Below are 17,226 nucleotides of genomic sequence, written 5' to 3'. Positions count from 1 at the left end.
TGCCTAGACTGGTGTTCAGCAAGAACTGTCTCCCTGTCTTGGCCTCCCTGGCGCTGGGATCCAGGCTCAGGTCTAACGCTATGCTTTCCTCTGGCGCTGGGGTCCAGGCTCAGGTCTAACGCTATGCTTTCCTCTGGCGCTGGGGTCCAGGCTCAGGTCTAACGCTATGCTTTCCTCTGGTGCTGGGGTCCAGGCTCAGGTCTAACGCTATGCTTTCCTCTGGCGCTGGGGTCCAGGCTCAGGCCTAACGCTATGCTTTCCTCTGGCGCTGGGGTCCAGGCTCAGGCCTAACGCTATGCTTCCCTGCCAGCTCTTTACTGACTGAGCCATCTCCCTGGCCCCTCCTGTGACTCCTGAACTAAGACATGGCTGTGTTTCCTCAGCTACAGGAGCTGTGCCTTCCTCAGTTACGCAGTGTGAGTCTGGTCGTCACTGTCCACAGTAGCGCGTCCTCCTGTCTGTCAAGGGGCTGGGGTGGGACTGACTGAATGGTTCCAGTCAGGTCAGGGCGCTCCCTTCATCAATGCTGCCTTTGCTTCTCCTCTCACAGACACCTGGCATTAGGAGGTCGTCGGGGTCATGTGGCTGCCCTCGATTGGGTGACAAAGAAGCTCATGTGTGAGATCAACGTCATGGAAGCCGTGCAGGACATCCAGTCAGTGTTTCCTTGCTGGCAGTCGGTGGGATGGGTCAGCCCGGTCCCAACTGGATGACCCCTGGGGTCCTGTCTCCATGAAACTCCTCCCCCTTTCTACCCTGTATTCTGAGCACCTGGGAGTTAAGTGTCTCTGTCTATAGCAGATGAGTGACAAGAAGACTCCAGCTGGGAACCCCAGCGCCTCTAGAGAATTGGAAGTTTTGTTTCACAGATTCTGCATGCCCAGTGGACGCCTTGTGTTATATAATCATTTTCTTCTCTTGATGGAGGACTATATGGCAACGTTCTGTTTACATTTTAATATCTACAAGGAAATGCTGCCAACACAATGTTTTCTTCATCAGAATTTGTGGCCTTGCAAGATTCCTCTATAAATTATAAAGTAGGGAATGACCCCTTTGGAACTTGGTGAAAATACTCGTGATAAACGTGACATAGTCGGATACTTTGTAGGAGGTCGGGCATTGGTAGTTGTTTGTGCTTCTCACTTTGGTTTCCAGTCTGTTCTTTTTCCTGTGGGTAGACAGTCTTGAAGCAGTTTAAGCTCTATTTCTGTCACATGACCTTAACAATATTGCTGTAAGGTGGTTCATATAGGCTCCATTATACAGACAGTCAAAGCCCCCAAAAGAAAACTCCTTAAAATCACATATTTACATAGTTGTAGGTGTGGCATACTCCCAGGTCCGAGGACCCTGCAAGGTGTCCTGCTGACCCCCACCCCCTATCAATATTCTGGGGATGTACCCTGGGACTCCTGTACTCTCCAGGACCAACAGATGTCTGGGAGAAAGACAATGATGGTAGGAGATTCTCCTGAACATGCCCTTGGGCAGAGGTAAAGCAGACAGATGCAGGACTCATTCTGAATTCTGAGATGCTCACAGTAAACTCTTCATAAATCATGCCAGTGAAAGGTCTTTCACACCCTAAGATGACACCTGCTCCATCCCATCCTGTGAGGGCGAGAGAGGGGTTGCAACAGTCCCAGAGATGGGTCAGCATCCGGAACGTCCAGTGGTGCTCAGAGCAGAGAACACATTCTCCCCCAAATCTCACCAAGCACCCAGGTCATTAAAGCAAGCATCACTGTCCTCTAGACTCTGATGACATCTCACCTGCATCACCCACTAAGTGGTCAGGCCTCTCACACCATCTGCCCAGTGACTGGTGACTCACAGGAAGCTCAAGCCTGATTGGATCGTTCCTCAGACTCTGTCCGATTCTGGGGTCGTAGCAGACAACTTTCGTCATAGTCTCTGTTGTTCATCCAGAAGCCCAGCTTAGAGAGTCCTCCAACTCTGGCTACTACTTTTCTTATCGCCCCCACCCTTCCAGCTCCACGATGGTCCTGTGCATCCCTGTGAGCCCCTGGGTAGCAGCTTTGATGGTGTTGCTGAGCAGAGGGATCCAGGGAGGGGCCCCTCCAGGTAAGACGGAACACAGTGGCGACTCTGGAGGGCCTGGGCTCAGGACCTTCCTCTTATAGGACCATGCTGTGAGAAATACTGTGGGGCTTCTCCCACAGCCTGAGTTCTTACTCCCCAGCTAGAAAAGCAGGCTCACCTCCCCACTGCTGTTCAGCCAGTTTTCCCCACTCCCAGGGACACAGACATAGTGAACCAGGCAGAGGTGTTAAGGGGTTGGCATGCAAGTCCTACAGACAACAGGCCTAGAGTTCGAGAATATGTTCACAGGGCAAGGTTTACGGAGGGGTCAGAAGGCTCAGCCTCCTGGGTTTCCCCACTCAGGTCACCTGACTGACTCAATGTTGAGAGAGAGAGAGAGAGAGAGAGAGGCTTCTGCTCCTCCAGGGTGGGGCGGGAGTCTGCGTCTTAGACAACTAATTGAGAGCAGGTGAGGTGGGCTGTGTTTCTTCCCCAGTGGTGTTCTTGTGGAAGGCTAACTTCCCGAGACCCTCGCGATTCTTGGAGTGGGCTGAGAACTGCAGGAGGACAAGATGAGGGTCCTCAGGAGAACGACTGAGCATAGGTAACCAGACAGCCCACTAATGGAAGGCCAGCCTCACGTCCCCATGGCGTGTGTGATTCTGTGGCTGAAGGGATCCAGCATGTCTCAGGAAGCTTCTTCCATTTCCAAATTTACAGCGAGCACTGTAGGAAGAGCTGCAAGCACTAAGTTTACCACATCCCAGGATGGGCCTAAAATGCAGTGTCCTCATTTTGCCTTGTTTTTCTGGAATAAGTGCATTAGAGCCCTGGGGCCTCAGGGTTTCTCCTGTGACATCAGGTGCACTTGCTGGGAGGAAGCCAGAACCTGTCCTTGTTGGTCACAGAAGCCTGTGAGACCCAACTAAAAGGGACTGTTCAGCTGTGGGAGCTGTGCCTTCAAGGTCTTGGGAATGGGAGAGTGATGTCACCGGGAAGGGGTGGATATCGGCAGCAGGGGAGGGAGGCCCTGCAATCTTCAACTTTACCTGCTTCATGGATAACTTACAAAAGTGAAGTTCTGCCAAAGAAAAATTTTAAATTTGTTTTCCTTGCTTGTAAAAACATTAGTTATTCAGCCTCCAAAGCCACAGAGAAACCCTGTCTCTAAACAGCCTCCCCCCCTAAAAAGTTATTGTTGATAAATGAGGAGAAATAATAACTAATGGATTAAAATGATAAGAACCACATCCCGCGTGGGGCAGGCAGACAAGGAGAGGCAGGTGGCTGGAAAGGGGTAGAGAGTGTGCGCAGAATTGAGTCAGAAGTGATGGCACCGGGCTCTGGGCTGAGTGAGAGACACCTGCCAGGGAGGCAGGTCAGGACTGCTGAGTAGAGTGTGGCTGTGGCTATTACAGCACCGGTAGGCTTTCCCACCCTCCCCTCTGCCCTCTGGCCCAGCCGAGCAGGTCCTCCTGAGCCCACCAGGATGAGCCAGTTGTTCTGGCATCACTATGGTAACAGGGAAACACCAGAGCATCCCATAGTCCTCTCTCCCTGCACCTGCACGCCAGGCTTGCTGCTCTTGACCTCACGGGGCTTCCCAGTGTCTGTAACTACAGCAAACAGTGCAGGTTTGTCTGGGTTCTGGGCTCTTGTCTTTGGCTTCAGCCCCTCCCAGTTCATCTCTGTCACACCCTGACACGATAGGGGGAAAAAGTTAATTAATTAACAAGCATAAATGCATCGGGAGTCCCACCAGTGTGCTCATAGTGCAGCCTCGGAAGCTGTGAGATGGAGCAGACTTGATCCTTTAACTTCACATATCCTCTTTTTTTCTTATGAGTATCCAGCTCTCCACAATGCCCCTGCCTCAGCTTCTCAAGTGCTGGAATTACAGGCATGCACCACCACACCAACACCTGGCATCCTTTTAAATGAAGCAATAGTTTGTAGTTTAATTTAGTTTAGTTTAGTTTAGCTTATGTGTTTATTACGTGCAGTGCTGGGAATGAACCCAAGGCAAGCCTCCATTGCCAAGCTGCTCCCAGCCAGTCCCAGGTTATAAAACACGTTAATGAACGGTTTAGAGCGCCCTCTTGTGGTACAAACACACCTTCCGTTTTCTCTTCGGATCTGGGCGAATTGCGTTGGAGCCCATTGGTGGACGCAGAAAGAAGGCAGGGTTTGCTTTGAGTTGCTGATTTTCAGGGGAGTGGAACATGAAAACAACCACACCATCTCCATTTCTCCTGTATGTGTAAGAATAGACAGACCCACAGAGCCTCACACAGGGCAAACAGAATGCACCCACACTGCTGGCAGCACCTAGGAAGAGAGGGAGGGTTCCCATGTCCCTTTTTATAATAGTTATGGGGCCCGTGCCCCTAGGAACGAAGAGACCCACTAGGGCTCTGCTGCAGCGATTTTCAGTGATTAAGGTCCAGGGCAGTATCCCACCCACTCCACCCCTAGACCAAGCTGTCCCAAGATTTACAGCAACCATCCTGCCTCTGCCTACTTAGCACTGGGATTTCATTCAGGTGAGAGATACCATACTGCCGTACCATGTCTTTTTAAAAGTTAATTTCATGCAGGACATTGGTGGCGCACACCTTTAATCCCAGCATTCTGGAGGCAGAAGCAGGCGGATCTCTGTGAGTTTGAGGCCATCCTGGTCTACATAACAAGTGCCTGGATAGGCTCCAAAGCTACTCAGAGAAACCCTGTCTAGAAAAAAAACAAAAAAAAAAAAGAAAGAAAATGAAAGAAAGAAAGAAAGAAAGAAAGAAAGAAAAGAATTTCATGTATTTTTATTTACTTGTGTGTGTGGATGCTTTGCTTGTATGTTTGATGTGCACCATATGTGTCCTTAGTACCCAGGAAGGTCAGAAGAGGACACTGGATTCCCTGGAACTGGAATCATAGATGGTTGTGAGCAGCCCTATGGGCACTGGCAACTGACCCCAAATCCTCTTTGAGAGCATCAAGCATTCTTTTTTGTTTTTTGTTTTTGTTTTCGAGACAGGGTTTCCCTGTGGCTTTGGAGGCTGTCCTGGAACTAGCTCTTGTAGACCAGGCTGGTCTTGAACTCACAGAGATCCGCCTGCCTCTGCCTCCCGAGTGCTGGGATTAAAGATGTGCGCCACCAACGCCCGGCGCATGAAGCATTCTTAACTTCTGTCCATCTCTCCAGCCCTGGTCGTTTTTTTAAGTTATTAGGTAACGAGGTGAATTTTATCATGGCACCTCTGACACACACAGTCCACACAGTTTAAGATCCTGTCTTCCCACATGGAGGCACATGGACTTTTAGACTAAGACGCAGGCTTTGATCTCTTGGAACTGGAGTTCCAGACGGTTGTGAGCCACCATCTGGGTGCAGGTCTTCTGCAGGAGCAGCAAGTGCCCTTAACCACCCAGCCCCTGTCCATCCTCCATAATCATTTATTTTTGAATGCGCTGTCATTGGTGGGTGCCACATGCTCTAGTGGATGGCCCCACAGCCATGCACACACGGACAGCACTAATTGAACTTGGGGTGGGGGAGAGAAAGACAGAAAGGGGAGGAGAGAAATTGGTAGAGGGAAGAGAGAAAGGAGAGATGAAGAGAGATGACAGGGGAGAGAAAGAAGGGGAGAGACAGCGAGAAAAGGGCTGGTTCCCAGCACCCCGGGACTTGGCTTCTGGTGCCCGCAGACAACCACCTGCTGCGCGCACTGCACGAGTGCTACGCGGAGGACAACAGGACTCAGCGCTACGTCATGAGATGTATCTTGGACCGTGAGGAGTTCATGCGCTTCGACAGCACGGTGGGCGAGTTCCGGGCGCTCACCGCTATGGGGCGGCCGTGGGCCGAGTCCTGGAACAGCCAGAAGGAGTACATGGAGCGACGGAGGGCCGAGGTGGACACGGTGTGCCGACACAACTACGAGCTGAACCAGGGCTTCACCGTGAAACGCCGAGGTGAGGGCCGCGCGCGCTCGGAGAGCAAGGCCAGCAGCCCGGGGGACCGACCTGGTGGGGCAGGCGGAGCCTTGGGGTCAAGGGGCCAGGGCCAACCCTGCAAAGCAAGACACAGAGGTGGGAGTGGGGAATGTCAAGAGCCTTGTCATGTCTGGTGACCAGACTGCTGCGGGGTGAAGGGAGCCGGGCCATGGGACAATCGCAGGGTACTGTGGGGAAATGGACTGCAAGTGCATTTCCCAGTAGGACAGGCTGTACAGGAGACACAAGGGGACAATGGGGACTCAGGCCTCAAGGACAGGTGTAGGAAAGTCTGCTGAGTGAGGTCATCTAGGGAGGAGATCAGTCAATAAAGAGAATTAAAGCTGAGGACCGGGACTGGCGCTGGCTAAGAGCAGTCTCTGTGAGGAGCCGGAGACAGGGCAGAGGAGTGTCACAGGGAGAGAGTGACAGACAACAGTAGGACCAACAGCTTCAGGAAGTAAGTGGGCAGAAGTTGGGGGTTGGAAAGCCAGAGAGAGCTGACAGACAGGTAGACCAGGTGGTCAGAGAGTGAGGGAGGAAGGGGTGGGAGCTGTGCAGGATTTTGCACGGCTGGGAAAAAAGGTCCCTGGCTGCTTCCCCCTCCGCTTTTGGAGTAAAGGAGCCTGGTGAGCATCCTGAGGGGACCTGAGGGACCAAAAGCCAGGGGAGAAGGGGGGCTCCACAGGCACAGGGGGAGAGTGAGTGGGGACATGCCCTTAACACTCCCTTTGGAAACCTGGATCCCAGCCATGGGCTAAGCCCTGGCTCCCGGGAATGAGTGAGAATCCAGACAGAATGGGAAGGAGTTAGGACAGTGACCTGAGCTAGAAAAGATGACAGAGTACTAGCTGAGGTGGTACCCAAAGCACAGGGTTTGCCCTTAGTTGCAGGCTGGCATCCTTCAGTGTGCTCACTGACCAGGATGCAGAGAGCCCCGGGTGAATCTCTCCAACCTGACTGTCCTAGACTTGCTCTGCTCAGCAGATTCCCCAGAACCACTGCCCAGATCTACACTTGATGGTGCTGAGATCTGGAAGGTTTTCAGTTAGTGTCCCAGGGATGATGGTGTGACAGAGAAGTGCTGGCAGAGCCTGAGGGTGGTTGTTGTTGCACTGTGTAGCCCAGGTAGGACTAGAGCCATCCACCGGCCTCAAGGAAGTCCTGGAATTACAGCTGGGTGTGCACCACATGGAACTGCAGCTGTGTTTTCAGAGCATTAACTGAGCTGGGAAGAGGAGGAGCTGGAGTTAGAGCAGTGGATAGGGAAATATCATGCTAGCCATAGTAATTGCAGCATCAGTTATAAGAGAGGAAATACCTTTGTAGTTTAATCTTAAAATTACTCAAAATAAATAACCAAATAATTAGCAAAAAAGAAAACAAAATGATTAAGGCTATGAAATTTTTAAAATTTTTATTTTATGTGTACAGGTGTTTTGCCTGCATGTCTGTCTGTCTGTGCAACACCATGTCTGTACTGGTGCCTGTGGAGGCCAGAAGAGAGCGTCAGGTTCCCTGTGACTGGAGTTATAGATGGTTGTGAGCTGCTATGTGGGTGCTGGGGATTGAACCTGGATCCTTTGCTAGAGCAGCTACTGCTCTTAACCACTGAGCCATCTCCATCCCCCGCCCCTTGAGAAAGCATCCCTGTAACTCAGGTTGCCCTTGAATTATGACTTTTTCCCCCTTTAAGCCTCGGGAATGCTTGGACTCCCAGGACTGCATCACTGCACCCATCCGGACTAAAATTCTAGTGTGGATAACGGACAAGATTCTAGAAATAATCATACAGATGTTTAGTGGCCATTCAGCATGCAGCCTTAGGACATGGGAAATCTCGTTTTTTAAGTTGTAAGTAGATTTAGCTCTAGAGCCCTCTAGAAGTCAGTTGTATTACTGCAGGTAAAGTATCTGGCACAAAACAGACAAACTTGAAGTCCAGGAGTTCAAAGGGAGGGGATTGTGTCTTAATTCACAAATCACAACTCAGGAAGGAGTCAACTGAGGAACTGTCAGCTTGTAAAAGTGACCAAAGTGCCTCCAAAAGAGCATCGGCTTGAGCTGCAGAAGGCCGGTGGTGTGGGCAGCTTGACCTGAGGCCAAGAGCTGGGGAGACAATGGACATTGTGAGAAGCGTGTCCCCATGTAGAAACTGGAAACTACAAGGGCTTGGGGCCAGGACTCTGTGGTGTGGAAATCCCCTGCACTAGCCTTTCTGCAGGTCAGACTGTTGGCTTCTGGCCTCTGAGGGGAGTGGCAGACGTCAAAAGTAGCGACTCTCTGGAGGTCACAGGAAGTGGACAGCAGCATGGATGCTGAGTTTGAGCATCAGAGAAGTGGACAAGGAAAAGGCAAGGAGAGAGACGCAGAGACATCATCTGTGGCTTCCTGAGCACCCCAAAACAAGAGAAATTTGGGGATGGGTGAGGATTCCCACACACAGACCTCAGAGTGTTGTTCCAAAGGGGCTGCTGTGAATGGCGAGATCTTGGAGGTTACACAAACCCGAGGCTGTAAAATACATAGAGTGGTTTTCTGAGTCACATCAGACTTGTCTCGTGTATTAGCTTAGGGATGGGCTGGGAAGATGGCTCCCGTTTAAGAGTGAGGATTGCTCTAGCAGAGGACCCAAGTTTGGTTCCCAGCATCCATGACAATGCTACAACCACCTGTGATTTCTGGCCTCCTCAGGCACCGCATTCATCTTTACAAACCCACACACAAACCCACATATAAACAATTACATTTTTTAAATGTTTAAAAACTACTCTATTGGAAAGCCAAAGAATGCTTTTGTCTGCACATTAACTTCAAGGAATTATTTGAGAGCTGGAGAGATGGCTCAGTGGGTAAGAGCACTGGCTGCTCTTACAGAGGACCCAGGTTCAATTCCCAGCAACCACATGGTGGTTCACAACCATCTGTAACTCCAGTTCTGAGGGATCCAACATCCTCTTCTGACCTCCAAGGGCACCAGGCATGCACATGGTACACAGAACATTCATACACATAAAATAATATAAATAAATCTTTAAAAATTAATCTACAAAGAAATTAATCTGAGTGAATCCTACATCCTTCTCACCATGACAAAATGTTGAAAAGGCCCGAGTCTCACCACTGGGGAGAAAAAAATGTCTCCCCATTTGTTCCTGGCTGTCCTGGAACTCACTCTGTAGACCAGGCTGGCCTTGAACTCACAGAGATCCGCCTGCCTCTGCCTCCCGAGTGCTGGGATTAAAGGCGTGTCCCACAGAATCTCACTCTCACACGTTGCTCCTTTCCCACCCCTAGTCCAGCCTAAGGTGCATGTGTCACCCTCCAAGAAGGTGGCCCTGCAGCACCATGGCCTGCTGGTCTGCCACGCAACAGATTTTTACCCGGGCAACATTCAAGTCCGCTGGTTCCGGAATGGCCAGGAAGAAACTGCTGGGGTGGTGTCCACCAACCTGATCCGAAATGGGGACTGGACCTTCCAGATTCTGGTCATGCTGGAGATGACCCCACAGGGTGGAGACGTCTACACCTGCCACGTGGAGCACCCCAGCCTGCAGAGCCCCATCACCGTGGAGTGGAGTGAGTCACCCTGGGGACCCTTCTCCATCCACACTCTGAAGAGCTGGCAGCACCTGTACAAGGTCCAAGGTCCTGCCGTGGGTGTTTGTAGGCTGGGTCCTGATTGCCCCCTGATCACCCCATGATTCCTGGAGACCCCCGAGGTTGGTTCTGAGCTGGAGACATGAGAGGAGAGCCTGTCCCTGGCCTGCGGACGTTGAGGATACCGGATCTGCGCTTGTCAGGAAGTCCAGGGAAGCAGACATCCCCTGCTATGCCCTCACACCAGGCATGACTTCCGCATTCTGTCTGTAGTCTGTCCTTGTTCTGAGAGGCAGCTGCCAGAACCCATGCCCATGTCCATTACGACACCAGCCTAGGTCAGGATCTCAGAGTCCTCCTTCATTTTCCTCCCCATGATGTGTCCCTCTCGGTGACCTTCATACTGGTACCCCACATCCCTACCAGAGGGCAGTAGGGAGTGTGTGCCTGCTGGGCAGGATGCAAACCCTGGATCTCCTTTCCAGAGGTCCGGTCTGACTCTGCCAGAAACAAGATGCTGACGGGAGTGTGTGGCCTGGTTCTTGGACTCATCTTCCTGGCGGTGGGCACCACCATGCACCTGAGGTGCAAGAAGGGTGAGAAGTGTGTGGAGGAGCAGCCTCCGACCGCAGCAATGGCAGGAGGGTCGCAGGTTCAAGGCCTGCCTGGGCTACACAGTGAGACTTGGACTTAGAACAGACACCAAAGATGTGAAATACAGAAATCTGGCGGGTGGCTGGGGCTAGCTTAGAACCATGGCAGGTGGCTGGGGCTAGCCTAGAACCATGGCAGGTGGCTGGGGCTAGCCTAGAACCATGGCAGGTGGCTGGGGCTAGCCTAGAACCATGGCAGGTGGCTGGGGCTAGCCTTTCCCTGATACACCCTCCCATTCACAGAAGGGCCTAAGGTATAAAAGTGTGCTGGAGAGTTCTAGAAGCCACTGGAATTGGTATCAGAGCAAAGTTGTCCTGTAGGGAAAAAGGAAACCCCAGCCTGGGGTGTGACCATTACATCAGAAGGTCCCCAGGCATGAGCCTGGGAACACACAGTGAAGGAGAGGAAGGTGGGATAGCAAGGGTCTCTCGCCATCTAAGGAGATTTAATGGCTGAATACATCCCCTTTACCCCCTCATTCAGCTCAGCTGAGAGCTCCAGGATCTCCATGAGCAGGTAAGATGCTGTGTCTGTCTCTTCGTGGTCAGAAGATCTCAGGCCTGAACTCCCCTCTCTGGCCCAGCTCCCAAGGGAGCGTGGGGGAGGAGTGGGGTTCCCACCACTGAGGAAGGAAGCTGGGGTAAGTTGTTCTTTAAAGAATATCGATTTAGTTTTATTTTTCGAGTGAGTGCCTCTATGCATGTGTGTCTGTGAGCCATCTGCATGCCTGGTGCCTGTTGGATCCTTTAGAACTGGAGTTACAGATGACGGTGAGCCGCCATGCCGGTGCTGAGAACTGAACCTGGGTCCTTGGCAGGAGTAACAAGTGCTCTTAACCTCTGAGGCTTCTCTCCAGCCCTCAACACTGTCTTACAAGGTCATAATTTCTCTGACCTGGGACTTAAAGGAGGAGGAGGTGTCAGAGACACGGTGACTTGTTTCCCTCCACAGTGCTTAGAACAAAGCTCTTTTTGTGTCACGTGTGTGCACACACGCGTGTGCATGCACACGCACACACAGGGGGGCTGGGAACTAGACACACTTTTCAAGGGCATATCCTCTCTGACTCCCTCCCTCCAACTAGGTTCTGCCTGCCGTGGTGTCCACCAGCTCCTAGCAGTCCATGAACTATGAACCATCAACAGAGGCTGGAGAGAGTCTGCTCAGCAGTTATGCACTTGCTAGAATTCCAGAGGACCCTGGCCCAGGTCCCAGCATCCGTGTCTGACGGCTTTCAACTGCCTGTAAGTCCAGCTGCAAGGCATTGTAAATGCTCTTCCGTCTTCCATGAGCACGCACACGCACACATAAATACAAATAGGAATAAATCCATCAAAGGGTAAATCTTCTGACAGAAACCAGGCCTTGTGACTGCTCGCCTCTGAACAAAACTGTGTCAGGGACCAAGCCATTGACCCGTGAGCCTTTGCGGAAATATTCCAGATCCAGAAATATTCCAGATCCAAACCCTAACCTCAAACATGGCCTCAGAAAATGCAGGGAGCACCCTCCCCAGCAGAAGTCTCTGCTGTCAAATGTGTCTGTCTGTCTGTCTGTCTGTCTGTCTGTCTGTCTGTCTGACAGCAAGGCAGTCAGAGGGTCAGGAGTCCATCACTTAATTTCAATTTAAATGATTTAAATTTAAGTGAAGCTATGAACGACCCAGTAGCTGCCTCAGTGGGCAGACTGGATTTATATTATTCGTCTAAGGCTCTCTGAGTGGGTTTTATGGGAATGGGTGCAAAGACAATGCTAGAGAATTGGAAAAATGAAATCACTGGAGAACGCAGGGCGAACGGAGATAAAGCATCTCTTGTGGCTCATTGGCTCTCAGGATATTAATCCCCAAAGCGTAACAGACCCATTAGCAAGCTCACAAAGTTACAGAGGAAGCGAGCCCCAAGCTGTCAAATTACCAAACACTGCCCACCCAGTTCAGTAGACACAGAAGCCATCGAATGCCACAGAATCACTGTTGTCGTTTGATTGTGAGATATCCCACATGGTCTCATGAGTGTGAGATATCCCACACAGGCTTGTGAGTGTGAGATTTCCCACACGGGCGGTGCTACTAGAGACTCACAGCTGGCGGTGCTACTAGAAACTCACAGAATCTTTAGGAGATGGAGCCTTGCTGGAGGAAGTGGATTGCTGGAGGGTTGGTCTCACGGTTTTACAGCCCAACCCACTTCCTGTCTGCTCTCCAGTTCCTGACTGCTAAGGGAGTGTGACCAGCTGCCTCAAGCTATTGCCACGCCTCTTCCACCATGGTGAACTGCATCCCTAGGAACTGTGAGCTGGGATAAACCCCTCCTCCCTATGAGTTTCTTGTTAGGGTTCTGGTCATAGCAGTGAGAAAAGGAGCTAATACAAACACTAAGGCAAAGAATACATAAGATTTAAGAACTCACTTCTTGGGGCTGGAGAGATGGCACAGTGGCTAAAAGTACACATTGCTCTTGCAGAGGGCTCAGTTTGAATCTCAGAACCACATCAGGCAGATGACAACCACCTGTGACTCCAGCTCCAGGAGACCCACCCTCCGACCTCCACAATCAGCTGCACACACTTGGTGCAGATAAACTCACACTAGTGCACACACAAACAAACTCTCTAGAAGAGCACGCTTCAGTACTTCAGTGCCTTTGACATATCCTCCGAGGTCAAGAGCTTTGCCTGAAACCTGGGTCCTCTCACAGGATGGGATGAATCACAAGCTCCCTCCTCCTAAGTCTGGTCCAGCACTGGTGTCTGGGGATGCTTCACACTGTAGTCAAAACATTTTAGACAAAAAATAGTATTTACGAATTCTAAGCCAGGCATATTGGTCCCCACCTGTGATCCCCAACACTTGGGAGGCAGGGGCAGGAAAGTCACCTGCAGGTTTGATGCCAGCCCCGGCTACAGAGTGAGACTCTGTCTAAAGAGAAAAGAAGAGCAATCCCCATTGAGACCGAGGAAAACCTTCGATGAGAAGAGTTGGCCTCTGCCTGACTTCCATGAAGAGACGTGCACAGCAAGAGAGTGTGTCGCCATGAGTCCCACACTTGCTGGAGTGTTCCTGGTTTCTGAGCCCTTCAGAGATGAAAGAGGCTGGGGCCATGACCTTCACAGGAGCTGCCAGAGAGTGGAACATGGGGTGCATTCTCTCATCCCCTACTCTTGGGAAAACTAGACAGCTCCGGGACAGTTTAACATGCACTACAGAATAAGCAGGGAGCTGACATGGTTGTCTCCACTGGGGGAAAGGGAGCTATTTTGTTGCTTTTCACTGAGGCTAAGACCTGATTTGTTCTCACACCTGGGCTGCTCAGGGAAGTATCCCCATCCTTCATTTAAAGTGTTGTGTGATACCATTCCTGACATGTGAATTAACGTCTGCTCACCCCAGACAGGGAACCAACAACAGAACAAAGTAAGGACGCCACCATAGTCCAACCAGGGGCACCAATAAGTTAGGTCTATTGGGGCTGCTATGGAGAGTAGACGAGGGATTACGAAGGGGAGTCAATGACAACTACACTGTCAACAATCCACTCTCGCGGTTGGCGGCTCACAGAACTGGAAAGCACGGCACCACCAAGCAGCCTGGTGTGCTGGGACTTCTCTCCCAGCTGCTCAGCAGGTCTGAGTGTCTCAGCAGTCCTTTCTGCTTATATGCACTGGAAGGGAAGATCCTGGTGAGTCCAGTCAGTTTCAGGGGCTTCTTGGAGCTTTTGAGTTGTTCACTTCCTGAGTTTTAAGGAGTTTCCCTGAAGGACGGAATGTCCCCCTTCCTTCACTCTGGCTTGAGTCTTGGCACTTCCTTACAAGCTGGAATGTGACACAACAAAGGACCAGAGACAGCCCGAAATGCCACTTCCCACGAAACTGCCATTAAATACCAATAGGACAGTCAACCAGCATGTAAGGCTGGGTGGTGTCACCTCCTCTCAACAAACTAGAGGCTCTCAGAAGCCCTCCAGGAAAAAGGTGGCATGTGAGTTTCACGGCCCTGCCACATCAGGCTCACAGGAACAAGGGCCACACCCCTCAAACCTGGGTCTCTACTCCGCCACACAGAAACTTCCTTGGGAGGCAGTTAGAGCCTTGTCCCTCCCTCTTTCCCTCTCCTCTCCATTTCCTCCTAACCTGGTCCATCTGAAACTGTACCCATCCAAGATAGAGAAGGGAAGGCCACAGCCTTCTAGGATATGCAGCGGTCCGGGGGACAGTGGCCCAAGTGTATTATTCATGGTTTTTGTCCTGCTGTTTGTGGTAAGGCCTCACACCATAGCCAGACGGTCTCTAACTCACAGTGTAGCTTGGGTTAACCTCAAACTAAGCAATCCTCCTGCCTCAGCCTCCCCAGGTTCTGGATTTGCAGAATCTACTGCCACTCCTGGCGTTTAAGATTATTTAACTCATAAATCAGAGATGTCCAAAGCCAAGAAGCAGCTGCGAGGGTGTGACAGGCCTGGGGACTGCCTTTTGGCAATTTCCCTCACCTCCTTATTCCTCCTCTTTTCTAAGGCACCAACAGGATGGTGGGCTGTGTGGCTGTGTTGCCTCCCTCGCCACAGTTCTGTCCTATTCTTGCCTGTTCCCGTGACACCAATGTCTCCCTCTAATTTGAGGTTTTAGTTGAACTTGGAGACTGAAATCTTTCTAGAACAGTCACCTCCTCCAGCAGCTGGTGTGTTCTGTCCCAGCCAGACCCACTGTGGGACCTCAAAACCTTTGATCAATTGTCACTTTCTTTCTGGTTCTCCTTCATCCCTCTGCATGCGTGCATGCACACCCACCCACCCCCACACACATGCACACACCCCCACACCTCCCCACATGTACACACACACACACACACACACACACACACACACACACACACACACACACACCACACACACACACACACACACACACACACACACACACACACACCACACACACACACACACACACACACACACACACACCACACACACACACACACACACACACACACACACACACACACACACACACACACACACACACACACACACACACACACACACACACACACACACACACACACACACACACACACACACACACACACACACACACACACACACACACACACACACACACACACACACACCACACACACACACACACACATGCACACACACCACACACACACACCACACACACACACACACACACCACACACATGCACACATACACACACACACACACACACACACACACACACACACACACACACGCATACGCATGCATGCACACACATGCCCACACGCCAGGGCACTCACACTCCACAGCCCCTGCCCAGAATCTCTGCCCTTCAACTCCTCCCACCCTGACTGAGAGCCAGGCCCCAGGTTCCTAGAGAGGAAGGAGAAGCCACTGCAGGGAGAGGCTGTGAACCTGCCTTTCAGCTGCCACTTGGCCAAGTTGCTGGAGAACTCTTAGATCTGGTTGGTTGGCACAGTAATTTAATACCCTGTTGTGGGTTGGCCTGGGGACCTAACTCCAAATGTAAAAGTTATTTGAGTAACTGTGTGGCATTGTTTCCATGGAGAAAAGCTGTCTGAGCTCAAAGCAAAAGTGACCTCTAAGGACACTCCCTTCTGTGCTCTATGGGTGACCTCTGTGGTTTAGTACCAGCTGCAGGGAGAGCCCTGGCCAAACCTCAGCTCTGGGCCCAACCCTGCTGGGAATGGAGAGGGTGTTTCTGAGGCAGGGAAGAGGAGGTCTCTCTCAGGACTTGACTATAGACCTGGGAAGGCTGTCGCCCAAATCCCACCCAATGTGACACTAGGTAGATGAGATGATGTCAACACACACACACACACACACACACACACACACACACACACACACATGCACACGCACTCTTCAGTCCTCTTAAGGTCTAAGGAATGGGGAATACGTTGATGGGCAAAGGAGAAAAGATTTAGTGGTGTTGTAGGGACTGCATTGTTTTCAGTTGTTTGTTGAGACTGGGTGTCTATTTATAGCTCTGGCTGGCATGGAATTTGTGTAGACCAAGCTGGCTTTGAACTCAGAGTTCTACCTGTCTCTGCTTCCCAATGCTCAGATTTTAAGGGTGTGTGCCACCATGTCCCCAACCAGGGACTGGATTATTCAGATTATTTTGCAATGGTGAAGGCAACTTAAGTAGAAGACAGCACAGAAAGAAAGGCAGGACTGGGCACTCAGATGCAAGAGGGAGCTCCACCTGCTCTGTCTGCACCTGCACTGGGGTCTCCACCTGCTCTGTCTGCACCTGCCCTGAGGTCTCCACCTGCTCTGTGTGCATCTGCCCTGAGGTCTCCACCTGCTCTCTGTGTGCATCTGCCCTGAGGTCTCCACCTGCTGTGTGCACCTGCCCTGAGGTCTCCACCTGCTCTGTCTGCACCTGCACTGGGGTCTCCACCTGCTCTGTCTGCACCTGCCCTGAGGTCTCCACCTGCTCTGTGTGCATCTGCCCTGAGGTCTCCACCTGCTCTCTGTGTGCATCTGCCCTGAGGTCTCCACCTGCTGTGTGCACCTGCCCTGAGGTCTCCACCTGCTCTGTCTGCACCTGCACTGGGGTCTCCACCTGCTCTGTCTGCACCTGCATTGAGTTTGCATCTGCACTGAGTCTGTCCCTCACTAGGGTCTCCACCCACACTGCAGGTCTGCACCTGCATTGAATCTCCACCTACACTGAGTCTCCTCCAGCACTGGGGTCTCCATCTGTCCTACCGGCACTAAATTCTCCACTTATACTGAGTCTACACCTGTAGTGAAGACTTTACTTCCACTGAGTCTGCACCTGCACAGGGTTGGGGAGCTCCTAGGATCAAAAATGAGCAGGGACCAAGGTTCTATGGTTTTGTCCTTCAGCAGGAACTATCTAAGTATTGCAGACTGAGACTCCCCACAGGGAAGTGTTGGCAAGGAGGGTGG

At 51.5% G+C, this 17,226-nt stretch overlaps 1 protein-coding gene across 1 annotated transcript; it reads left to right on the top strand.

The window, feature by feature from the left end:
- The first annotated feature begins 1,897 nt into the window (after positions 1-1,897).
- On the top strand, positions 1,898-11,636 carry LOC100759342 (HLA class II histocompatibility antigen, DP beta 1 chain). The gene is made up of 6 exons (XM_027388720.2): positions 1,898-2,088; positions 5,746-6,012; positions 9,331-9,612; positions 10,119-10,229; positions 10,771-10,803; positions 11,372-11,636. The coding sequence occupies exons 1-5, from the start codon at positions 2,004-2,006 to the stop codon at positions 10,797-10,799; spliced, it is 774 nt and encodes a 257-aa protein (XP_027244521.1). The 5' UTR covers positions 1,898-2,003; the 3' UTR covers positions 10,800-10,803; positions 11,372-11,636.
- Positions 11,637-17,226: the final 5,590 nt, after the last annotated feature.

Source organism: Cricetulus griseus (genome assembly GCF_003668045.3).
Source record: "Cricetulus griseus strain 17A/GY chromosome 1 unlocalized genomic scaffold, alternate assembly CriGri-PICRH-1.0 chr1_0, whole genome shotgun sequence".
NCBI lineage: Eukaryota > Metazoa > Chordata > Mammalia > Rodentia > Cricetidae > Cricetulus > Cricetulus griseus.
Note: the sequence above shows the minus strand (reverse complement) of the source record. Positions and strands in the feature narration are given on the sequence as shown.

Coding starts and splice junctions, on each gene's coding strand:
- LOC100759342 (XM_027388720.2), top strand. CDS start 2,004: ATGGTCCTGTGCATCCCTGTGAGCCCCTGGGTAGCAGCTTTGATGGTG. Junction 2,089..5,745: donor CCAGGGAGGGGCCCCTCCAG/GTAAGACGGAAC, acceptor TGGTGCCCGCAG/ACAACCACCTGCTGCGCGCA. Junction 6,013..9,330: donor CTTCACCGTGAAACGCCGAG/GTGAGGGCCGCG, acceptor TCCCACCCCTAG/TCCAGCCTAAGGTGCATGTG.